This window comes from Panulirus ornatus, chromosome 46 (genome assembly GCF_036320965.1).
Source record: "Panulirus ornatus isolate Po-2019 chromosome 46, ASM3632096v1, whole genome shotgun sequence".
NCBI classification, from domain to species: domain Eukaryota; kingdom Metazoa; phylum Arthropoda; class Malacostraca; order Decapoda; family Palinuridae; genus Panulirus; species Panulirus ornatus.
Window position 1 is genome coordinate 2,936,461 of NC_092269.1, and position 26,347 is coordinate 2,962,807.

Sequence of the window (26,347 nt, forward strand, 5' to 3'; positions counted from 1 at the left end):
TTTGTATAATCTTGGTTTCATATTACAGCAACTTTCTGATCTATGCACCTTTTTGAGATCTTTTACTTGACAAATTAGTTTAAAAAAATTTTGAGACCCAGTAGACCTTACTCTCCCTTCCATGGTGGACAAACATACGGCAAGCCTTGGATACTCTGCCCCCATATATAGTACGATCTTGGTGTCCTCCTGTGGACTTATGTTAGTTCTTCCATTCTTTAAGTTCAATAACCAAATCTAAGTATCAGTTTAACATAGGATGAAAGCTGGTTACCATTATTTCCTTACCCATGTACTGAAATTGTCTGCAAATATTCTAAATTTCCCTTTCATAATTCTCACATACTGGGGCTCTCATGACAGGTTATGTTACAAACAGACTCCCATGTTCTAATTAGATTTCTGCACTTCATTTACTGCCAGATAATATTAATATTGAAGCTTTCTTTTACAATCTTCAATATTTTGCATGTTTGAGATAGATTTTCATCAAATTTATCAGATGAACTTTAGGGTTATCTCCTTTATAAGGATGCAATCCTCGCTGCTTTTCTCTGCACCTGTAAACATTCATTAGAATGTCGTCCCAAAAAGATGTGCAAATACATCAATAGCAACAATGGTCCCAGGACTGAGCCATGTGGCACAACACTGGTAACCTTACTCCATACAAACAAGGTTCATCTGATGTGCATTCTTTGTTCTCTTCCATTAAAGTTATATTCTATCCATTCATAGATTCTCCCCAATATCAATCTTTACTAACCAATGCGGTGGTATGAAATACTTTCAAGTATTCTGGATGCACACAATTCACAATTTTGTTTCAAATCAACCTTGCTTGCTAACTCAGTCCAAGAGGTTTGATACATGACCATGTGTATACATGTTCACAAGGTAAAGCTTCCTTAAAATGTACCTTGCACTTTATCATCTGGTTACAAATTATCCCACGACTGGGATGCCCCAAGGGTTCAGACCCATTAGTCACCATTCTACACACCAATTCCTACGCAAAAAGGACTTCCTTTTAGTAGAAAACATTAAAAGCATTAATGTAGACCAAATCCCTTATACGAAAACAAATTTATATGTTATGTTTAAGGGAAGGAAGCAAGAAGTTCCTCAAAAAATATTAGTCTATTGCTATTAACCTTTTACAACACTTCACGTATAATTCTGTCAATATGATGATCTAGTATATTACTTTGAAATATTGTACATTTCACCTTGAAACATTTTAAGCTTCATGTTATCTAGATACAGAATTACATAATCTTAAACATTATGATACTTACTGTTTACAGAGAGATTGTCAGTAGAAAACCCAATGGAAAAGGTTTTTTCGCCAGTTATGACAAAGGTGTGACCTCTGGCAAGGACTGCTTGCATTTCTAAATTGGTAATATTCACACCATTTACAAGGACCCCATTCTTAGAAAGACTTGAAAGAGATGTTACCACCAAGCTGTTTACCATTAATGGATTACCGAATTCCAAGTTGCACACTATAACCTGCCAAAATTGAAAATACCAACTATGTAAATTGGTCTATGGTAAAGTATTCAGCAATTGATCCAAATAATAGAATTTGGAACTGAACATTAGGATAACTTACCGTGTCCTCATTGTCCATGACACTGACTCTGTACAACTCTCCAATGTTTATACCATTAATTGTCTCTACGTACAGAGCAGTTATGCTAACATCAACAAACTCGACTGCCCCTAAAGAACAGGAAATTTATATACAGTACAGCAACTAAAACATATGCCAATTTTTCAACTTTTACACAAGACATTTATGCAGCAAAGTTTGGACAAAGATTTCTTATTTCATTAACTGAAACCCTTGCTGAACCAGGAAATCAAAACTAACCATCTGCATTATGCAAATATGTCAAGTTCACATGTGCATGTAAAAAACATACCATAAATATCTTGCCTTGATGATCTTAAAACAAGAGTATTGAAAAAGTGTTCGAGATCCACCTTCTGTGCTGTTCCTACAAGCACAGGAGCTTCAGAGATCACATTCCCCATTACAGTCAAGTATTCCACTCTAAAAGGTGAGTAGATGTTTACATTACCCTCCTGGTCCTTCTGAACTGCTCTGGCATCAAGCTGTTGAAATAAAGAATCGAATACCATAATGCGAAGGTCAAAACTGCCAAATAATGTTTAATGACCAATTACCATTTAAACGAAAAAATTACCATCAAATGCTTTTACATATCTACAGTCAGAGAGACAATACAAAAAGAATCATTTAAACCTTGTGTCACACATAAACCATTGCCTTACGCTTGAAAATTCACATCCATGTACTGTCAATATAAACCCAGCCCTTACACCACTTCCAGCACTATTCTACATCCTTATCTAACCCAGATATATTTAGAAATTCAAACATAAATGAATGTCATTATCAATTGCAAAACCTAATCTATTTAGACTACACAGCAGCAGGGTGAACTCCACTTGCAAGAATGCAACATTTGTAATGTACCAAAACCACATTCCTCTATCCACAACCAAGCTCCACACTCAAGATGCTTAAATGCCTCAATTCAGTCACTTGACAGCATGTTGACCCCTGTATACCACATCCCAATCCCATGCATGCCTTTCATCCTCCTGCAAGTACATGCCACAAACTTCAAAACTTTCTAAACCTATTACCAATACCCACCTCTTTTACATCACAACCACCCAATAAGTCTGTTGAAACTGTAATGTCTCCTAGAAATGTCAAGTTCTTCATGAAGGTAACACTTCCGCCTAAATATCCCACTTGGTCAGTAAGTAATAACTCGTTTACATTAACACCATCTATCATCAGTGAAGAGAAGTGGGCTGAAAAGAAAAAAATGTTTAGCAATATATACAAATTTTTTTATCATACATAATCGCAGTTTCCTGCATCAGTGAGGTAGCACCAGGAAACAGACGAAGAATGGTCCATCCACTCGTAAAAAAAATGCCTACATACGCACATATACATGACAAACATATGTATATATTCATACTTGCCTCTTACATTCCTGTTGCCACCCCACAGGAAAACAGCTTCGCTATCCCCTGCTTCAGCGAGATAGTACCAGGAATACATATAAAAGGCTCCATTCGTTCACATTCAGTCTAGCTGTAACGTATTACATTTTTTCTTGTATACTTTGTTGCCATCTCCCACATTAGCAAGGTAGCAAAAGGAAACAGACAAAAGAACGGCCCAGCCCACCCAAATACACATGTATATACATAAACGCCCACACACGCACATATACCCATACATTTCACCGTATACATACATATACACACAGACACATATACATATCCATACTTACTGCCTTCATCCATTCCTGTCACCACACATGAAATGACAACCCCCTTCCCCTGCGCAAGGTAGTGCTAGGAAAAGACAAAGGTCACATTCGTTCAAATTCTGTCTGTAGCTGGCATGGGTAATGCACCAAAACTACAGCTCCCTTTCCACATCCAGGCCCTACAAAATTTTCCACGGTTTATCCCAGATGCTTCACATGTCCTGGTCCAATCCACTGATAGCACATCGACCCCAGTATACCACATCGTTCCAATTCACTATTCATTGCACGTCTTTCACCCTCCTGTATGTTCAAGCCCCGATCGCTCAAAACTTTTTTCACTCAATCCCTCCACCTTCAATTTGGTCTTCCACTTCTTGTTCCCTCCACCTCTGACACATCCTGTCAATCTTTCCTCATTCATTCTATGTAACCAAACCATTTCAATACACCCTCTTCTGCTCTCAACCACACATCTTTCTTACCCTTTCATTGCTTAATCAAACCACCTCCACATTTTAAACATCTCATTTCCAACACATCCACCCTCTTCTGCACAATCCTATCTATAGCCCATGCCTTGCACCCATACAACATTGTTCAAACCACTATTCCTCCAAACATACCCATTTTTGCTCTCCAAGATAACGTTCTTACCTTCCACACATTCTTCAATGCTCCCAGAACCTTCACCCCCTCCCCCACCCTGTAACTCGCTTCCACTTCCAAGGTTCCATCCGCTGTCATACATTTCTATACACAGGTACACATACATATTCATACTTGCTTGCCTTCATACATTCCCAGCACTACCTCCACTCCATAGGAAACTGTATGGCCACCCCCTGCATCAGTGAGGTAGTGCCAGTCTTGTGTAATGCACCGAAACCACAACTCTCACATCCAGACCCCACAGACCTTTCCATGGTTTACCCCAAGTTTCACATGCGCTGATTCATTCCAGTGACATCACATCAACCCAGGTATATATATCCTTGCTACTCCTATCTTAGTTATATAACCACAAACTAAAAACTGCCTCATTTGTACACACTGAACAACTAGCAGTCATGTAATAATGTAGCAAAACCAGAGTATAACATCTATAATAATGTGGGGACATTATCAATAGTTATTCAAACTAGGTGGATAAACTGCAGAAAAACAAAAGGCAAAGTACAAACAAATTGGAAAGGATAAAAATTTAACAAAGTTGTGATGGGAACCAAGAAAAGGGTTGCTCGAGCAAAATGGGTAAAGGAAGTCTTGCAGCTTTCAATCAAAAACATCTATTGTAACAAACCAAATACTTTTTTGGGCAACATTATGCACTTACCAAACAAACCAAACCATTTACATAAAATCTATCCATCTTTAAATTCAAATCTACACCACTTAAAGACTTACTAGTACTAATGCTGGAACTGAAGGTATAGTGGCCTTGAATAACCTGTTCCCCAGACTTTGTGAGGCACTTGGATGCCAAGTCTGCCACTTTTATGCCATTAATTGAAAGAGGGTTGAAGTTTCTGTAAATACTCAGAGGCTGAAGAAATGTTTTTGTACCACTGATATGCCCACTGTAATCTCTGGAAACAACCTGAAAATCAGAAAGAGTAACTACATGTCTATCCTGTAGACAACTATATCAAATACATCAAACTAAAGAATCAATGAACCTAGTAATCAACCAAACAATTACATAAAATACAGATATGGAATGTGTTAAAAATATTAGTGAGAAACAATTTTGGGAAAATAATTCCACATCCTGGAACTCCTTCAAAGGAGTTCAAAGCCATGATAATCAAAATCTAACCATTTACAGGTATCTCTATTGTGGCACTCTATGGTACGGCAATAGTTTGTTCATTTGCCACCAGGATGGCAGGTGTCAAACCAGTTTACATTGCAGCCGAGGTAATTAAGTCGTTAACTTCTTATATTCAGCTGTATTTTAGCCCTTCAAGATGTCATCCAATAAGTGCAGATGGTGCTAGTACTAATGATTATATACCTATGCTAGAAAAGGTGGAGTTATTAAAAAAATCGGATGAAGGAACTTGTGTAATGACTGTGCAAGTACACGAGATCAGTTCATCAACAGTGTATGAAAAAGAAATTAGCAGATTTTCAAGTTTTTGCCAAAAATTGTAGCCAGAAATAGAATTTCGAAAAACTTTGAAAGGTGCCAGGAATACAGAATTAGACATTGTACTTACAGAGTGGTTTAAGCTCCAATGTAATGAAGGTGTATGCATTTGTGGAGATAGTTATTGAGCAGGGCAAAGTTTTTCATACAGAACTAAAGCTAGAATGAATATTCACAAGGATGGATAAACAAGTGGAGACATGGAATTCCAGCACAATGTGCGGTGAAAACTGCAGAAGTGACCATGAAGATCCTGATGTACTTCTAATGTACTTTAAAACAAAAACCTTCCTCGAAAATATTTAATATTTTCAGTTTTAAGTTTTGTTCTACCTTTGATAACAGCAATATGTATGTGGAATAAGCTGGCAAGACTAGGGGTCAGGCATATGTTTACATAGGGGGGTTCCTCAGGTCAACTTCTGTTTACTCTTGTTCAGCAATAGCCAGAAGTTGCTGGATTTAAAAAAATACAATCTGCACCTACAATGCCACTTGGTTTAATGCCTCACCTATAACAAGCCACTGGCAGAGGGCAACTCTAGCCCAGGGTTGCCTCCATCTAACGTTTCTATTAACTACTACCTTGTGCTCTTGCCCAATGTTATTATCCTAACTGTTTTATCTCCTAACCGTTTCTACCTACTGCTCCTGTCTAAATGATCCTACCATTCTGCTAAAAGGCAGGGCTAGTGCTTAGTGCTCACTGCAGGAAAATCTATTGTTACACAATGAGCTGTGCAAGTTATCAAATTGTGTTTGTAAAAAAAAAAAAAAAAAAAAAAAAAAAAAATGTGCATTTGCAGACAATGCCAATAGTCCATACAAGGGTGAGGCAGAAAGAAAATATGGCTACCTGGGTCAGAGGAGTGTAATTTAACCACTGAAGTGCTGGCTCACCATGCAGCTGTCACCAACACTCCTGATACCCTGGTCATTGGCTCCCTACTAACCGATACCTACCATGTCTAATTTCATTATCCTGAAATTGCCGAGAAAGTATTCAATCCAAGTTGCATTCCAGAAATGGATGCCTCATTTGCTCACCCATTATCAAGGTGTGCAATACACAAACAATAGCACTACACCCACAACCAGGCCATAGACTTTTCCAGTTTTCCCTGGCTGCTTCACATGCCCTGGTTCAATTCACTGTCAGCACACTACCATCTGTATATCACTCCAAATCACTATCCACCCCAGGACTTCCAATAGCAGTAAAATAACTCCTTTGGAGCAATTCTTAAAATGGTGAAATTTGACTAACCTTAAGCAGGCAGAGTTCAGAAGCAATACATATAAATTTATCTATCCAATGCCCATTCCCTCTAGGAACACCAAGTGGGTGGCAAAAGCATCCTTAATTGATGAACTTTAGAGCTGCTTCTTAGCCTTTATGCCTCATCCTTAACACTGCAGGCAGATGACAACTAGTGCAGTGTTTTCAGAGATTTCTCATGTTTCTTCAAACCGTTTCTACCAACTTTATATATCATTATACTTCATTGCCATTTCCCGCATCAGTGAGGTAGTGCAATGAAATGGACAAAGAAATGGCCCATTCACTCGCACACACAAACTTCTATACACACACGTACATAAACTTACCTTCACCCATTCCTGTCGCTACCCTACCCCACAAGAATCGGTATCATTACCCCCCACTTCAGCAAAGTAGTGCCAGGAAAACAGACAAAAAGGCCACATTTGTTCACTCAGTCTCTAACAGTCATGTGTATACATTATGTTTATACTTAATTGCAGTCTCCCGCGTCAGCAAGGTAGCGCAAGAAAACAGACGAGAAATGACCCAACCCACTTGCACATGTATATACATAAACCCCCATACATGTGCATACCTTTCAAAGTATACATACCCAGACACATATATACACATTCACACAAGCTGTCTTCAATTCCCATTGCCACCTCATCACACATGAAACAAGGAGCTGGAAATACTCTGTTTCTGTATCGCTTTTCACAAGAAGGAATAGAGCAAGGATCTTAGCGAGGAATTTTTCCTCCAAGGTCGGTCATCTGTTCTTAACCTTGTCCACTTGGGAAATGGCATGCATGTACCAGAGGGGATGGTTTGGACATCGAGAATTAGCGTGGAAATTTTGAAAAATAGGACAAGTGTGTCAGAAGTAGAGGGAGCAAGGAGGACAGGGGACAAAATTGGAGATGGAAACTAAGTGAAATAGTTATGAATCAGGGCCTGATCATGCAGGAGGGCGAAAGTTGTGCATGGGTTAGCACATACTGCAACAGTGTGGTATTCTGGGGTTGATGTGCTTTCAGTGGGACTGTACCAGGGAATGTGAAGCTTCCAGGTTTAACCATGGAAACGTCTGTGGGGCCCAGTTGTGGACAAGAGCTTTGGGCATGGTGCATTACACACGACAGCTACAGAATGGTGCGAGTATATGTGATCTTCGTTTCTGTGACGACCTTGCTAACATGGGGAAATGGCGAACACACATGAAAAGAGAAAATGAATGCCTAAAAATGAATGCCTAAGATTAACATGTAAAAGAATTACATCATTCAGGTGCTTGTCCCAGTTTTTGGAGTTAACTTGACCCAGAGTAGGTGCCTGGCTGAAATGAACAGCATCAGTCACTGTAATATGGCCAGTCACCAGCTGGTATGAAGACGACGACTTCACAAGGGCATGCTTCACAAGGCTATCAAGGTTTATGTTATCCACAGTACCACTCACATTGAGAGAAGCAACTGCAGAAATATTGAAAAATTTAATGTGTATCAAGTATTCAATAATCAATTTTAAAAGTCAGTTGAACAAAACAGTAATATACATCAGTTGACTCATGTATCAATTAATCAATCCTTAGCATCCAAAACTGTACTCGTGCGAACATAATACCGCTAACTGATCCAGAAAATTGGAGCCCAAATGATCCCTTGATTATGGCATCTTCATCAACGAGGACCATATCCACTGCTGATGCTAAAACATCAAACCCATTGAGGGAATCCACAATAAAGTCACCATTCAAAGCCATGCTTGCCACTGCAGTTCTGGATGCAAAAGTCAAATGTCCTGCAATGAGAAATATTTAAAATTAAATACTGTTAAACAAAACGGTAAAATTATGTACAATACAAAACTATTTTTTTTTCTTTTTTTTGCTTTGTCGCTGTCTCCCGCGTCTGCGAGGTAGCGCAAGGAAACACGAAAGAAATGGCCCAACCCACCCCCATATACATGTATATACATACGTCCACACACGCAAATATACATACCTACACAGCTTTTATAACTTTTATAACTATATCAAAAGGCTTCAAAATCTAATTTCAAACATACCTTGACATTCACAAACCAGCACTTATCCATCCCTATCACATTTCATATATTACACTATGCCCATACATGCATATGTACATACATATAAACAAAAATATACCTAAACATATATACACATTTACATATCTATACCTGCTTGCTTTAATCCATTCCTGGCACTACCCTGCCCCACAGGAAAACTGTATTGGTTTCCCCTGCTTCAGCAAGGTAGCACCAGGAAAACGGAGGGGGGGGGGGGGACATTTCTTAACACCATCTCTAGCCATCTTGTGTAATGCACCAAAACCACAGCTTCCTATCCAAATCTACGCCCCATGGTTAACCCCATACGATTCACATGCCCTGGTTCATTCCACTGACATTACGTTGACCCTGGTATACCACATTGTAATTTACTATTCAATGCACACCTCTCATATACAATTATCATTATTATCATTACACTTGATAGCTGCCCAAGCCAGGTACCCATTTTAATGACTAATCCCCAGGGATGGAGGAACAGCTGTGTTGACAGTGGACCAACTGCTGCAACCAGGATTTGAAGCAGAGCGCTCGATCCTGGGAAGCCTATAAACAAGTCACAGTCAGAAACACATTGCTATATGGTTAAGCTGTGGTTTTAGTTCATTACACATGATGAAGAAGGTTGGAGTGTGAATGTGGCCTTTCTCTGTCTGTTCCTGGCACTACCCTGCTAACTGTCTTGGACACTTGTTCCCACTGAAACTCCCTCAAAGGGGTGGCCACAGTAAGAGATTCCATAAATAAAGAACTCCAGTGCTGCTTCTCAGACATTAGTACGACTCTCAACAAACAACCTGAAGAAGTAAAGTCTACCAGAGTACCTTGCCAACATTAAAAAATAAACAAAGATCTCTTTAAAATGCCACAAAAGTTGCTGCACAAAGTCAACTACCTACCACAATGCAAGTTACAATTTAGATTTTTTTGGATACATCCAAAAATTTTTCCAGCTATGTTAGGCTGCTTATGACATCTATGGGCATAATGTGTAATGGCGCATCTGGGAATCCAAATAGATACATACTAATCCACGGAAATCCTTCAAGGCCATTATTTTTGTCTAACCTTTATCTACAAACTTAATAAACATCCATTTAGAAAGTTCAATCACAGCATCCTTTTCATATTTCTTCTTTTGCCCTTTCCTCTTTTCAGACCATGGGCCTCTTCCAACCCAGTACAATCACAGACTTGTGCCCAACTGCTTGCCCTTGCATGCTTTCCTCAGCAAAAAGGTGGCATATCCTTTTCATTTCATTAGTCATACTAGCCTCCTCCAATAACAGATTTTATGTTGCTCCTAAACTAACCTTAAATGTTTTCCCCATTCATGTGGCAATCAAACTTCCACAGGCTTCCTAGACTCCCATGACAAATGCAGCCTCCTCTACAATTTCTTTATGCCTATCTAATTCACAGACTTCTGCTCCTCTCCAATGCCTCAGACTTCATCCTCTGCCCAAGAATCTTGATCATGCCCTTCCTTAGCTTCCTTGTTATTTTTCCTCACTTCTGTAATACTGCTTTCCAGCATTATCTGCCTTTTCCAAGTACCTCATTTATTTCTACCAATGTGAAAAGCATCCTCCAGGTGTTTATTATGCTTTATAACAGTTTTTCAGTATGCCCACTTCCTTCAATGGTCTCTGGCACTTTTCATAGTCCCTAGCAATGTTTTTTCAACTTTTCCTCAAGTGGGTATATCCTCAACAAACTTTCTTAAAGTATATGTGATGCTGAAAATAAACAATTATAGGAAAAACAAAATATGGTTTCAGAGGTAGTAAAGGATGGGTGGTCGCACTGAATGGAGCGAGGAGGCCAGTTATGGGGCAGACAGCATTTAAGCAGTTTTGTGCTAAAATTTTAAATGAACTCCAACTTTTGGAGAGTTACGAGATAAGAGTTTGGGGTGGTAATTTATAAAATTCTAAAATCTACTACTGGAAACAAAAGTGAAGGAAAGGAAACCAGTTTAAAACTGTACAGTTATAATATGACCAAAACATTATGTAGTTGTACAAGAAAATACAAAACTAACCATTTTCTGGCATTTACCTAAAGAACATAAATAAAGCAAGGGTACTTGACCCTGTTTCCTCATTCTGGTGGAGACATCCTTTCAATCTAATAAAACCTAAAAATTTAGTTTTAATCTTGAGGAAATTTCACTAATTTTTACATGTACAAATATTCTGAGGCTATATATACTTAATAGTTACCAGTGTGTCTCAAGCTCTGGTCAAGTCTCATCAGGTCCGAGGTTACATCTATGCCATTCAGTCTGCCAGCAAGGTCAAGCTCACCAATTGTCATTTTACCTGTACATTCCTAAGATAGATTTAAAATTAGTTTTCAACATTTGGTAAAACCATTTTGCACAATTCTCCAAATGTATATTTTCCAGTAAACAAATCCATAACATTTTTATGCTTTTAAAAATCATGCCAAAATAATTCATTTGGGCTAAAGTTATACATATGGTACACTATACATTACAGTGAATGTGCTACCTCACCAACATAAATAAACTATTTGGTGGTAGTAGGCAAAATTGCTGACAAAGTTGTGCCAATTATGAAATAAAAGCTCAAAATTGTCAAGAGTCTTCATTGTAAAATTTGCATTGTAGGTACAAAGGGGCTAGTCATGCTGAATATGATTGCTGCACTGTAGTAACTGAAAATGGCTGGGAGGACATTTAGTACTTAGATTGTTTCAGCATTTGTGTATTTTGTCAGATGCGATTGTTGGAGCGGGGTATATGCGAATAGAATCGAAGCGAGAGGCAGGGGATAATCTTATTTCTACTTGGTTGCTGTTAGTTAGCTATGAAGTGGTTTGGAAGGGAAGTGTCCATCATATTGCAAAAAGATATGCAAAATGTAGTGCAAAACAAGATTGATCATGCAAGGAATGGCTGTCAGAGCAATATAAAAAAATCAGGTCCCTACTTTCAAGTAAATTACCATACTATTTCTGGGAAACTAGTACCTCAAAAACCCATTCAGGGCACTCACCACATGACCTTTGATGGTTTGATCACCATACACCGTCACCACACTTCTGTTCAGTGCTATGACATCTATGCCATTCACAGTGCTGTCAACATTCAATGCCAGGTTCCCATGTATTGTCACAGAGTTCTGTTTGAATGAGGAAATGTTTCAGTGCACTCGAAAATAGCTTTTCATGATCCCTACTTTTACCATTAACATATGACAACTGCCCAAGAAACATGTGAAAATAATGTACATCTATTATTCCCTCAAGTAAAACTTTTCTTCCCACAAACCTTAAAAACATAAGAACCCGTTATCAGCTGTGATCCACCAAAACTAAGAAAATCGGACATCTGGTGGCCATTGATACTCGATCCTGTGACGTCATTACTGAAATATCAAACAGAATTTTATCTTAAGTGAAAAATAGCATTCACTGATAAATATACACTTCCAATCTCATATTCATAATCACACTTACAGAAACACGACATGGTCGATATGAAGCCTAACATTTATATCTTGGTCTACAGAGCGTCTCCAGTAACGGTCTTCTATGCCACTCAAAATCAACCCATTGATTTTTCTTGCTACTACATCACCAGAACACTGCAATATAAAGTTTATCAAAATTTAATAAATAAACTGAATCAAACCTTAAACACTATCATACATAAGCTGCTAGTGTAACCTACCAATCAATGCTATTACTCATATAAAATTCAAAAATCTAAGAAAACCATAAACTACAGTATACCATCCTTCCACCTCCAATCTCGTGCCCCACTTCTCCTTGCTCCCCCTATCTCCAACATCCCATCAATCTTTCCTGACTCACTCTCCCCTTATGCCCAAACCATTCCAAACAATTCCCCTCTGCTCTCTTTAACCACACTTCATTACCACTAATCTCCCTCACCCTTTCACTACTTAAACCACCTCACACTATCCCCAAAACATCTCTCTTCCAACACATCCACCCTCCTCCATACAACCCTATCAATAGCCCGTGCCTCAAAACCATATAACACTGTTGGAACTACTATTCCTTCAAACATACCCATTTCTTACTCTCCGAGATAACATTCTCTCCCACACATTGTTAATTGTGATGGTGCATTTCTTCAGTAGCATCATGGTTTAATCCATACTCTAACATTCATACTTGCCTTCATCCATTCCTGGTACTATCCCACCCCACAGGAAACAGCATTGCTATCCCCTGCTTCAGCAAGGTACGTCCAGGAAAACAGACAAAAAGGCCAGATTCATTCATAGTCTTTAGCAGTCATGTATAATGCACAAAAACCAAAGCTCCCTATCCACATCCAGGTCCCATAGACTTTTCTAGAAGCTTCACATGCCCTGGTTCAGTCAAAGGACAGTATGTCAATGTTCCATCTTAAAACGAAAAATTAAAATCCTTGAGGGACCAGTCAAAATGTGCATATAAAGAACACATTAGATTTCCTCAGGGTGTATGTGACACCAGCAGGTCGTTATCCTCATCTGCAGAAAGAAAAGCTAGAAAATATTTAATCGAACAATAAGGACATTAGTAAAAGTAATAAAAATTTAATTTAAGGAGAGGAAGATACACTTCTGTTCCCTGCATTTGAATGACAGACAACTTTTGAGTATCCATTTCAAGATGAGCATGAAAGCAAAGAGGATACTAGAGGCAAATGCCAAAGTAAGCAATCTCAAGTTCAAGAAGAACATTTAAAAGCATTACAATAAAACTTTTGGAACAATCAAAGAAAATGAAGTGAATGTACAAAAATAGAATGAGTGTTTAAGGTTAACAGGTGGGATTCATACAAAAATTCCCTCCTATGTGCACAAACAGGCTGCTGGTACTAACTGGCTATTATCACTAGCAGCAGTCAATTTTTTTTCAAGCACCAGCACACAATTTCTTACCGTTAGAGGAACTGTGAAGGAAGCGACATCTTTCACAACCAACACATCAAGGCCAGCTTCATTTGCAAGAAGGGTGGACAGGTCAATATTGTTAATTGTGGCTCCTTCTTCCATTAAAACACCAGATTCACCATTTACCAGAACATCTCTCTTGAAGATAATGCGACCTGGAAAATCCAATTATTAATTTCTACAAAAAGTTTGAGAGATGGAGTATAAAAATTAAGAAATATTGCAAACTTAAACCATTAATGCTATTTAGAAAGTCAATTATATGAAAATCCTTTATATCCTTATGGATAAACATTGACTATCATTCTCCTTGGTCGAACAAGGAAATCAAGCTCACATCCATAATCAAAGTTGGGATGCAAATACCAAACAAGCTTCATACACTAAATTTTAATTTCAGATATCTCACTGAAAAAGAAAGAAGGGTTGATCTCTTCAGAAATTCTATAGATCATATTTCGAACAAAAATGCCAGCTAAGTATATGTAAAATGGCAGAAAATGGAAAAACGAGGATAAATCTTAAGCCTCATCTGATGACTTTATAGCATGTTCAGTAAATGATTATGTGCTACACTAGTACGAGCTTTTTTGTTTACATTTTCTGCGATTTATAATAAATACTCCATTATGGCTACTTAAGCTTGTCTAAAGCATTTACCTTGAGCTTTTGCATTTCAATAACAAAGGTATACAAAATTTGTTTCATACAACAATTTCTGGTTAAGATCATATTTTTACTGTGGCACAGGGATATCTGCTTCAATTCATAGTACTGATTACTGAAGGATTTTCATGTCTACATTTAACATGGCTGACAGACTAATGCTTTCCTACCAATGCAAGTTGTAACTAAACATTTTGTATATTAGTGTACAGTATAAAATTTCTAGTATTACTACAAATTTCCCATTCAAACACTCACCATTTACGGTTTGTTGTGTGTCTACAAGCACAACATCCTGACTTATGTCAAGTCCATTGATATTATCACTCCTGATGGCATCAGTGACAATTGCATTAACAAAATAAAAGTTGCTGCTGATAAGATCTTGAGAACCAAGGTCCACAAGATCATCCCACTCCACACCATTAACAGAAGTGGTGAGAAGGATCCCAGTTACAGTCAGGCTTTTCGTGTACGTTACACCACCTAGAGGTATATGCATATTTATCACCAATGAATCCTTTAAACATTACTCTGATTATGAACCAAATTACTGCATAATTTACCAGTGATAAGTGAATTAACACCAACCCTGCAAATTAAAATCTCCCGTAGTTTTAACAACAGCAGAATTTAGGTCCTGCAAGTTGACACCATTGATGGAAGCAACATCAACATCCCCATCCACCAAAATAAAAGCAATCATATAGGAGCCAGTCAGAGTTTGCTGCTGTGTTGCATCTGTGTATATCAATCTGTTGCTAAGGCTGCTTACATCCACCTGACAAAAGCAGTTGATTAGTTTCACAAGGTGCTACTTAAATGCACTTTCAAATATTTGATTACCTATGGTGTTACTGAAGAAATGCACAGTATTTGATTAAACAAAAATCAACCTGTAACACACTCACCCCATTGACTAATCCTGTGTCTATATCCCCAAGAACTGTTAACTTGTTGAAAAACTTTCCATCAACAAATGTTACAGAAGTACCCTTGGTGACGATGGTTGAAGAGTCTATTCCGTTGATATTAATATATTTGGATCCATCAAATGTATTCGTGATACCACCACACAGTACACTACGATATGTGTGCTCTCCTGTAATAATCTGTTCACGCACACTTTTACGCATGAATTCTGCAAAAGTAAATAATTACAATTGGCATTACCAATTATGTAGCATAACAGTAAAGACAATTCAAATTATTCATACAAAGTTTTATTGTAAATCAGGATTATTTCCAGGGAGCAGTCTACATTGAAACCCACATCAAAAATGAACAAATTTGGAAATTTTACCGCCAACATTCCTGTACATGCAAAATATCAAAGACAGGCAAACCAGAAGTTAAGAGTCCATTGATGGTTCCTATGGACGACGTGCTGCGTGTTGTGAACGTATCTACGGTCATGTAGTCTACTACCATGCTGGTGTTTATGACCTGATTGACCCCAGTTATCAGAAACTTGTGCTCTACATCTAAAAGGGGAATACCATTCACCTGAAAAAAAAAAAAAAGTAATTTTCATATTACTCTGCTTCATAAACAAATCACATGCTGGATATATATTTAACAATAAGTGGCAAGGCAATATATAAAATATAACCCAAGACATACATGATTACTATATACTTTTTTTTCTTGCACCAGTATTCCCCACTTCAGTGAAACCAATACAGATAAGAGTCTTTGAGGATATATCCTTGCAAGGCTGCTGCTGTTACACATTTAAAAAAAAAAAAGATTCCGTGTCCCTATTCTCAACCCTCTTAATTGCCTCCATCATAAGCATAAACAGCAATCGTTGCTTACTTATCCCTTACTTATGGAAAATCATTGCAGTCCATAAACTACGTATTAAACCAACAAACAGGATTTTGTTCAAAGGTATTCCTGCAATCGGTTACCAAATTTTTTCATTACATTTGATAAACGTTAAATCAGGTTGGGGAACCGATCCGCAAAGTGCACAACAAAGGTAACAAATAGCATAGTGCCATGCAAGTGCTGCATCTGCAAAGGTTTTAATCACTTTTTCCATGTTTGACATGGCCAAAAATCAATCAAGGTTTTATGTCCACAAGTCAGCTGGGTTTAGTCCGTGGGTGTGTGTGTATTCAAATTGTCTCCTAGGAGTAGAGGCCGATGCAAACGTAGGGGGAAAGGATCAGCATTAATTCTATTCTATCCCTTTGTAAGAGGGTATTGCAGTGTACATTCTATACTGGCAAGAAATTGTGTAAGCACTTGGAAAGTGTTGGCACTGGTGTCATACATATCCATGTGGATCAGAATATCAGAAAAAAGTATACATACAAAATTTCATTACTTATTAGATAAAGCAGTGTAGAAAAGGGGAAAAAAAAAAATTTGTTACCCATAACATGAAGCAATCTGTTCTTGCTACCAGTTTCACCTATCCCTCAAACCCCTCAAGACAAAAAAGTGAATGTCTAGTTCTCCCACTCAATCTGATACAATTAACACAAACAAAAGTTTCAAAATTCATCAAACTATGCAACTAATCAGCAAAAGCTTCAAAATTCATCAAACTATGCAACTAATCAGGAAGAAATATGACTTCACAATAAAAAAAGTAAAATCTGAAGCAATGATCAAACTTTAAACTACAGAAACACCATTATTGATCTTAAATATCTGCATAAATTAATGAAAAAAGCTTATAACCAAAAGTCTAATGCTGCAGAATAAACTTGTGCTGTCACAGCCAACATCTTTAGTAAAAATTCCAAAAAGGATAATTCAGATTGGGTACCAGTCCCTGCATTTTCCACCCATATGGAAAACCAAAGATTAATGATAAAGACCAGCCCCATTTGAGAGTGGGGAGGGAGGGATATGTTTGTAAAAAAATGTCAATTTATGAAAAAAAATTCTGTGTTGCGACAAAGAACTACCTTAGTAGAATAAATGCCGACAATACTAAAATTTAAAGGGGTGGTAAATATCAGATATGGAGTCCAAAGGAAATTAATCATTTATAAAGTTACAACATATGTACTACACCTATATGCAACTGATTTTGCAGTTTACCATACAACTTTGCAATCAAATATAGGTTAAGCATCCCTAATCCAAAGTGCTTCAAATCTGGAAACTTTTTGATTGGCGACAAGATGTTACAAGTGGAGAATTACAATCCTGACCTCACTTGCATATGCTGGGCTTAAACACACTGTTGGTGCCAGTTTGTTACAAACCATAGTCACCACTAGACCTACATGCAATACTCACTACTTTTATTTCTCAGTGAATAATGACAGGGAAATGACTTTCAGTAGAATATAAATCTATAATCAGAAATGAAGGTGATGCCAAACAATCACAGACTGTCCACATGGGCAGCTGATGAAATCTTAGCTTTTTGATGGTTCAATGTTACAAACATTCATACACAAATAAAAAAATATTGTATACATTACCTTCAGGCTATGTGTACGAAATGTATATAAAATGAATGGATTTTGGGTTTTCAACTTTGGTCCCAACCTAAAGATCTCGTAAGTGTTTATCCATCATAATAAATGTTTTCAACATATCTCGTATGTGCAAATATTCCAAAATCTAAAATGCTTGTGGTACCAAGCATTTTGGATATGGGATACTTAACCTGTCCTACTTCTGGAATCTGTACTAAAGTACCCTCAAAATATAAAATCTTTATAAACAAGAATACCCATACTTACATTATTTATCTTGAGAAAATTGAAATCAGCTCTATCAGCAGTTAAGCTGGAAGCAGCAATGGGGCCAGATATTGTCTGATTATCAGAGTAGTAGAGCACCCCCATGGAATCATTCACCAAGGAGTTCACCGAATACTATTGGATGAAGAAAATATGCTACTTAAACATCTATGTTCTCCAATGCAGTTTAAATATATCGTAAAAAATGGTAATAGAGTACAAATAAAAAAAACTTCCTAAATTATACGAGTAATCTGTTGCATGTAGGATTTACTTTCACATTCTCAAGTTCTATTCACTGAAGAAATTATATCTTTAATTAAATCATTCTTTTTCATTTTGCACTTTAATAATTATGATACCAAGGTCTCCCTCCATACCATTCCTTCACACAAAACTTGCACTACTGTGACTAGACAAAATATTACTGCATGCATGCATATATAACCTGTAGCAGCTTCAGTTCTATTACAATGCGTTTCAGCAATGTACCATTATAGAACATTTTCTTTCAGAGTGCCCCATATATCAAAATACAACCATCATACTAAAAAAATATTTCAAACCAGTCAATCCTTATTCTAATGTGCATTGTCTCGATTGGGTTGGGAAAGCGGGCCGAGACGTCACCGTTTTTTAATGTAACAAAAGTAAAAAAATTCAAGCAGCTTTCCTGTAAATATATACCTTTAATAAATCCAAAAATGCACCATAAACTTTCATAACTTTCAGCCAAATTGCAAGAATCTGGTCTACATACCCAATTCTTGTTTAATCTAACTTAGTCTGCCTACAATGCATTCCTTATTTATTTATTTTGCTTTGTCGCTGTCTCCTGCGTTAGCGAGGTAGCGCAAGGAAACAGACGAAAGAATGGCCCAACCCACTCACATACACATGTATATACAGACACATCCACACACGCAAATATAAATACCTATACATCTCGACATATACATATATATACACACAAAGACAAACATACTTTTTTTTTTTTTTTGCTTTGTCGCTGTCTCCCGCGTTTGCGAGGTAGCGCTAGGAAACAGACGAAAGAAATGGCCCAACCCACCCCCATACACAATGTATATACATACACGTCCACACACGAAAATATACATACCTATACATCTCTATGTACACATATATACACACACAGACACATACATATATACCCATGCACACAATTCACACTGTCTGCCTTTATTCATTCCCATCACCACCTCGCCACACATTAAATAACCCCCTCCCCCCTCATGTGTGCGAGGTAGCGCTAGGAAAAGACAACAAAGGCCCCATTCATTCACACTCAGTCTCTACCTGCTATGTAATAATACACTGAAACCACAGCTCCCTTTCCACATCCAGGCCCCACACAACTTTCCATGGTTTACCCCAGACGCTTCACATGCCCTGGTTCAATCCATTGACAGCACGTCGACCCCGGTATACCACATCGTTCCAATTCACTATTCCTTGCACGCCTTTAACCCTCCTACATGTTCAGGCCCCGATCTCTCAAAATCTTTTTCACTCCATTTTTCCACCTCCAATTTGGTCTCACACTTAACACATTGCTTTCCATTATTAATTACCCTTTTCAATAAATATTATGCCCATTAGGTAGAGCAATATTATTTGTGTTACAGTACCTATAATGCTTTACTCCAACAAAATCTGGTTATTCTGATCAAACTAAAAGGATAACAGCCATATAGGTTACACACAAGATCAGACCCTGGCCAGTGATTACAATAAGTACTAAAATACCAAGGTATCTTTTACAGTTAAACTATTGGTGACCTCATCCAGTTATCTGCTCCATAACTTTTCTGATCTTCCTTTAAATCCAAATTTATTCAACAGCAGTTTCACCTTCATTCTTCATCTCAATCTATCCATGGCTCATATTCTTTCAAAAATCAATTGTCTTACCACTGCTTCTGCATTGTTTTCTCGATTAAAATTGTTCTGCTTTCTCCGACTACCTCTAATTTTATTCTCCGAAGTGCTCTCTAGCTTAAAATGTAGCCTTTGATACAGAATCTCCAAAACTTGTCTAATGCATCTATATTTTCAAGATCATTCTTTAGTATTAACACAGTAATGGAAGTATCTTAAATGTGAATTTACACCAAAGTTTAATTAACACAGTGGCCACGCATTCAAAATGAAATTATTTATCGACAACCTTCTCATAAGGAGGAAGAGTCGATGCAATTCTTGACAAAGTAAGCAAGCTTTACAGAAACCAGAAGAGTAATGAAGCTGCATTTTTTTTCATTTTTCTATATTTCCTAATTTCATCAATACACACCTTGACATGGCAACTTCACACTAAAACCTCTGCTTATTTAATCTTCATCTTCCAAACCTCTAAGAGTACATGTTTGTAATAACCTCAGTTTAAAATAAAGAATACACTGAAGGCACTTTCATAATTATAGTCCCAAATCCAAAATAAAGGGCTTAACTCTAGTCAGCTCTGACGAGTCCTTTCTCAACCCTCTCCTACACAACACTCATTCTTTCTCACCAAGAACTTGCACTCCAATCTACAGTACCTTTTTTTTGAGAATTCAGAATTCATGTTAATAAAAGACTAAGAAATACCTGTAAATTATTTGTCAGCAAGGCAAATTGCAACAATGACTGAGTGTCGGTGGAGTCTTCAGAAACTTTGATGTTCAGGATATCAGCAAAGCTAGTAGTGCCAGTCACAGTCAAGCCTTTTGAAAACAGGACTGGTCCTGTCCATGTCTGGAAACCATATGTAATGAAAGATAATCCAGTTTAAGAGTAACATGCATATTACATGTATTTGTGAAAACTGTGTTCAAGTGAAAAGTGGTAACAACTATAATTGTGACTCACCTGTGAATTATCCGTTACCATTAAAGAACCAGATGAAATTACATTTGATAGATAGCTTATATCTTTCTTTCTGTCATGAAGAACATTGTCCAATTCATCAAGACACCTTAGAAGAGAGTCTGCTCTTGTCTGAGATTCAGCTAGAAAAACACAAAATTATCAACTTTTTTTGATGTTCATTTCTTATAAAGTTAACAAATATTTCAAACTCCAGATTCTGTATACTTACCCAGTTCTATAACTCTGAATATCAGCAACTTGCCCTCAACAGTGACCTCACCAGTAAGGTCATTTATACAGGTATACACAATAACATTATTTTCCTTGATTTTTATCCCATCAAGATTAATTATGGAGGTACAAGTGGTCTTGACAGTGAATGATGGGAAATAGTGAGCAGACATATCATCCGTGTAGAATGTGATCTCGGGCTAGAAAAAGAAAATAGATGTTAGTAAAAAAAAAAAAAAAAATTTGCATAATTTATTGTCACCATTCCTAATTCTAAGGGGTAGGCAAAGCGTTTACAACCTTTTGGCTCACCAGTACATTAACTAATGTCTACTGTGAAAGAACTTTCATGCCATTTTCATACAAGCTTGCCACTTCCTGTACAAGTGAGGTAGCATCCAGAACAGATTACAAGCCTTGGAGGAAAAATAGCTCACTTTACTCATTCCATTTCTTCTTTTGGAATAAAATACATCAAGTAAATTTATGCGAAGCATATTTACTCTAGCTATACCAGATGCTTATTCCCAACTGAAACATGCTCAAGGGGATGGCCAAGGTAGTAGTCTCGCCATAACTAGTGAAATCCACATCTTAGCATTTAGTGCCTTCCGCAATTTAAATGTTTTTCCATGACCTTCAAACATCTATTCATAAGCCTTTACCATATACAACACAACCTTATTCTAGTATATCATTAAATTCAATCTACACAGACTTGCATCATTTTAATGCAAAAATTCTCAAGCATGTCTTACATACCCATCTCAAAATATCAAAACCACAGCCAACAGTCATAGGTTCCACCAAACACTTCTGAAAAAGTTTGGGTTATAATACTAAACAGGTTTTCTTTCATGTTAGGCAGATTATGTTAAAGATAATCCATTCATTCCCAGAAGTTTCTACTTCAAACTGGTATTAAGTATAAAGTACCTAAAATTGCCAGATAATTAAAATTTGTCAATTTTATTGCATACAAATAGATTTCTAGAAACAAACAAGTCAATGGAGTTAGGGTTCCTTTTGGCCTTTTAATTCTTATGGTCTGGTACATATTACTAATATGCTAATGTTATATATACATCAAAGCAGTTTGCAACCAAATTGACCAAGTTCACCATTCAATCGAAGGCTTTAACGAATTGTGTTATCTCACCAGTAATGCTGAAAAATTTTAAACTAATACATTTGTTCACTGTATTCAATACAACATACCATTCTTGGGCACAATTCAGTCTCAAAATACACTTCATACTCTTCATGAACTACTTTTTCATACTTTTTAGACATCTCATGCAAGCACAGTAGCATCCATTCAGCTCTCATCTGTTCCTTCTTTAGGAAAGCAATACAGGCGGGCAGGAAATGAGATGTTTGAGGACAATGTGTGGTGTGAGGTGGTTTGATCGAGTAAGTAACGTAAGGGTAAGAGAGATGTATGGAAATAAAAAGAGCATGGTTGAGAGAGCAGAAGAGGGTGTTTTGAAATGGTTTGGGCACATGGAGAGAATGAGTGAGGAAAGATTGACCAAGAGGATATATGTGTCGGAGGTGGATGGAACGAGGAGAAGAGAGAGACCAAATTGGAGGTGGAAAGATGGAGTGAAAAAGATTTTGTGTGATTGGGGCCTGAACATGCAGGAGGGTGAAAGGAGGGCAAGGAATAGAGTGAATTGGAGCGATGTGGTATACCGGGGTTGACGTGCTGTCAGTGGATTGAATCAAGGCATTGAAGCGTCTGGGGTAAACCATGGAAAGCTGTGTAGGTATGTATATTTGCGTGTGTGGACGTATGTATATACATGTGTATGGGGGTGGGTTGGGCCATTTCTTTCGTCCGTTTCCTTGCGCTACCTCGCAAACGCGGGAGCCAGCGGCAAAAAAAAATATATATATATATATATAATTCCTGGGGATAGGGGAGAAAATAGTTTCCATGTATTTCCTTCTAGTGTCGTAGAAGGCGACTAGAGGGTGGGAGCAGGGGGGTTGGAAATCCTCCCTCCAGTTTTTACTTTTCCTAAAGGAACCGAAGGGGGCAAAGTGATTATTTTCCCTCTAAGGCTCAGTTGTCTGTTCTTGACAATACCTCACTAAAGCGAGAAATGGTGAACTGACAGACAGATGCACACATCCACCCACACACATATTGCAAGAGGTCACAATGGTGCATGTGATAAATATGCATTCATACATGTACACATTCACACTTTCTCGCCTTCATCCATTCCCAACACCATTCCACAGGAAACAAAAGAATGTTCTATTGTCTTTTCCTCACACCTGATGACCACACCCTGCATCCTGGGAAGTAGGGTCAGGAAACAAAGGCCACACTTGCTCATACTCACTCTCTAGCTATTATGCGTAATGCAACAAATGTATACTATATCTTTCATAATGGTTTCCTTTTACCAAATTAGCAAGTTAGCACTAGACACAGGCAATAGACTCCATTCACTTACCTCTTGCAATCACGTGTAATGGAACAAAACCACAATTCCTACTCCACAATGAACCAGATAATTTCTGTGGTTTCTCCTGGCAGTTTCACATGTCTTGGTTCAGTCCAAAAACAGTATCATCCCCTGTATGTCATACCACCAATTCACCATCTCAAACACCTTTCACCCCCTGCATGCAAAGGTCCTGAGCACTCTTTATTACTACATCCTTCAATCTTAAGCTTGATCTTCGCCTTGTCCCCTCCATTCTGGACAATCAAATTTAACCTTTTCATGCTCATTTTCTCAAATCCAAACTATTCCAGCAAAACCCTTTCAGCCCTTTCAACTGCAGTGTGTATTACCACACCTGTCTTTCCCTTTTATTACTTCAAACATCTCGCACCACACTGTCCTCGAATATCTATTCCTACATAATCCTTGGCACATTCCAATCTACAGCAAATTCAATGTATCCATACAATATAAACCACATTATATTTTTCAAATTTGGATGAACTGGACAAGCCATCCATAGTACTGTATAATCAAGTTTATCCGTTAACCTCTGTCAAGAGTAACAACATTCAATTCACTCAGTCTTCAGTCATTCTAAAATGTTACATGTGGCATTAGCTACTTTATACTCAAAACAAGGTACTGACCCCATGAGACATGAAGATAATATTTTCCAGGTTGTCAAGGAAATGAATACCAAATGAACTGCTATGATCAACAGGGTGCGATTCCAACGTTTGCCATTCCTGTAGCTGCTCTCCTGTGTGGGTAGAGAAAGATTATTTCCCTTCCTAGTAATATATGAACACTTATGTTCCCTGCACATATTTGGCCCAGATATGTGCAAGACAATTCTACAGCAGAATGCTATTCAACCTCTTCACAATTCTACAACCAAATAAGTTTTTGCAAGTTTACATCAACCTATCAAAGTAGTGCAAGGAGCCAATCATTGCCAAAATGTTTTAAAACTATGAAAAGTCACAATTGGGGTTCCATATTGCAAGCAACATACCAGAATGGTTGGATTCTCATTCAATATCTATGCATATCTTCCCATATTTGCAAGAAAATGAAGACTGCATTTTAAGGGACCTTAACTGTCTGACGAATGGTTTATAAAATCCAGTCTTGGTAAATGCAAAGTAATAGTAGGCAATGTGAATGAAGCTTCAAGAGAAAGAAATTCACAAGCCAACTGTGTTAAACCAGTTGCCAAATATCTACACTCTAAGAATCTAGAACAAACTGCTTGCAATTATAGTTATTGAAATAATGTATACCGTTCAAGAGAAACTAGGATTTGTTTACACATACCACAAAATTCCTCATAGTGACTCGTCTTTATGCGAGGAAAGAGGGGCATGTACTGTCACCATAATAAATATTTCAACACCATTATACAAGCTTCTTATGAACAGGATATTGTATGAAAGAAAAATTTGACCTGTTTAGAAAAATTTGCATGCTTCAGGCTATGTAAGGTATTATCACTACAAATGGTAAAGTTGTAAGCCAATTATATGCAAGGAGAAAAGTAGCGAGAGATCTGGCAACTGGGATTACTGTACGTATAAAGCAAGCATTATGCTTGCAAATAGTTTGATTCTAACTCTTGTATGCAAGAGCTGCTGCTTCTACGACTACTCATGAAAAATGGAGCACGAGAGATGAACTTACTGGTCCACCAATAGATCTTTGGTGATGAACCCTTGTTGACCGTTATCACATAATGCTTGCGATCATGTCTATCAACATAGTGAAGAACTTGCAAAGCATCACTATCTGGAAGCTGTTGGATCAATTCCATGGAGTGCATCATCGAGTCAAACTGATACACTTGTGATCCTAACTGGAACAAAATTTTTTACATAACCATCAAAACGCTTTCAAAAACTATACCACAAAAATAAAGTGTCTGGAGATGTGCATCTCGACGTTTAGGATGGACATAAAACTGCGTTTGTAACTTTTGTCTAGGTTGCACTGTACTAAATATAGAAACCCATTCCTTAATTTTCATGTCTAAATAATCCTCAATTATTCCAAGAATAGCCACAACAAACACTACCGTATTCCCATCCTCACTAGTGATAATTAGTACCTCATACACAGTCCCAGCTATCCAGTGTTTCACTGGATTCATTCATCCGGCGTTCTTTTGAAAGTAAATGACGGATACACATTAGGTAGGCAGCTGGCAAGAACTTTGAATACGAGCCTCTGAAAAACTAAGGTTGCTCCTGCCAGTGGCTTGTTATGGTTGGGGTACTAAAGGCTAAGAAGGATTACTGGGCTTAACCATTCAAGATATTTTTTCTGTGGCCACCTCCTCAAGGGAGTAACCAAACTGAACAGGTGCCGAGATGTTAAAATATGTAGATCAATAAATGTACAAAATAAAACCCTAAAATCCCCTCAATGAACAACTATGACCAGGTGCCATGGAAGACATATGATCACTATCAATTCTATATAAAAAAAAAAACTTCAGAATCCATTTACAAGCCAAAAAATCCACGATATTTACCAAACTTAAAAATTTCTAGGGCATTCTATCAATTTTCTCTAGATGCAAAATGAAAATGTGCATGCTGTGCACACAAACACTATTTGTACCCATAA

General features: G+C 37.6%; 1 protein-coding gene across 1 annotated transcript in view; it reads right to left on the reverse strand.

Annotated features, from left to right (window-relative positions):
• The window catches only part of LOC139763055 (uncharacterized), a 44,329-nt gene that overhangs the window by 9,491 nt on the left and 8,491 nt on the right, over positions 1 to 26,347 (reverse strand). Inside the window, exons 8-29 of the mRNA XM_071688637.1 lie at positions 25,403 to 25,574; positions 24,370 to 24,482; positions 21,256 to 21,457; positions 21,027 to 21,166; positions 20,766 to 20,912; positions 18,156 to 18,290; positions 15,789 to 15,948; positions 15,354 to 15,583; positions 15,034 to 15,223; positions 14,701 to 14,928; positions 13,765 to 13,931; positions 12,323 to 12,450; positions 12,135 to 12,231; positions 11,860 to 11,985; positions 11,062 to 11,170; positions 8,369 to 8,545; positions 8,024 to 8,217; positions 4,734 to 4,926; positions 2,693 to 2,856; positions 1,932 to 2,124; positions 1,619 to 1,728; positions 1,299 to 1,515 (exon numbers count right to left, since the gene is read on the reverse strand). Of these exons, the coding sequence (XP_071544738.1) occupies positions 1,299 to 1,515; positions 1,619 to 1,728; positions 1,932 to 2,124; positions 2,693 to 2,856; positions 4,734 to 4,926; positions 8,024 to 8,217; positions 8,369 to 8,545; positions 11,062 to 11,170; positions 11,860 to 11,985; positions 12,135 to 12,231; positions 12,323 to 12,450; positions 13,765 to 13,931; positions 14,701 to 14,928; positions 15,034 to 15,223; positions 15,354 to 15,583; positions 15,789 to 15,948; positions 18,156 to 18,290; positions 20,766 to 20,912; positions 21,027 to 21,166; positions 21,256 to 21,457; positions 24,370 to 24,482; positions 25,403 to 25,574 (3,592 nt within the window). The remainder of the gene's footprint in view (positions 1 to 1,298; positions 1,516 to 1,618; positions 1,729 to 1,931; positions 2,125 to 2,692; positions 2,857 to 4,733; positions 4,927 to 8,023; positions 8,218 to 8,368; positions 8,546 to 11,061; positions 11,171 to 11,859; positions 11,986 to 12,134; positions 12,232 to 12,322; positions 12,451 to 13,764; positions 13,932 to 14,700; positions 14,929 to 15,033; positions 15,224 to 15,353; positions 15,584 to 15,788; positions 15,949 to 18,155; positions 18,291 to 20,765; positions 20,913 to 21,026; positions 21,167 to 21,255; positions 21,458 to 24,369; positions 24,483 to 25,402; positions 25,575 to 26,347) is intronic.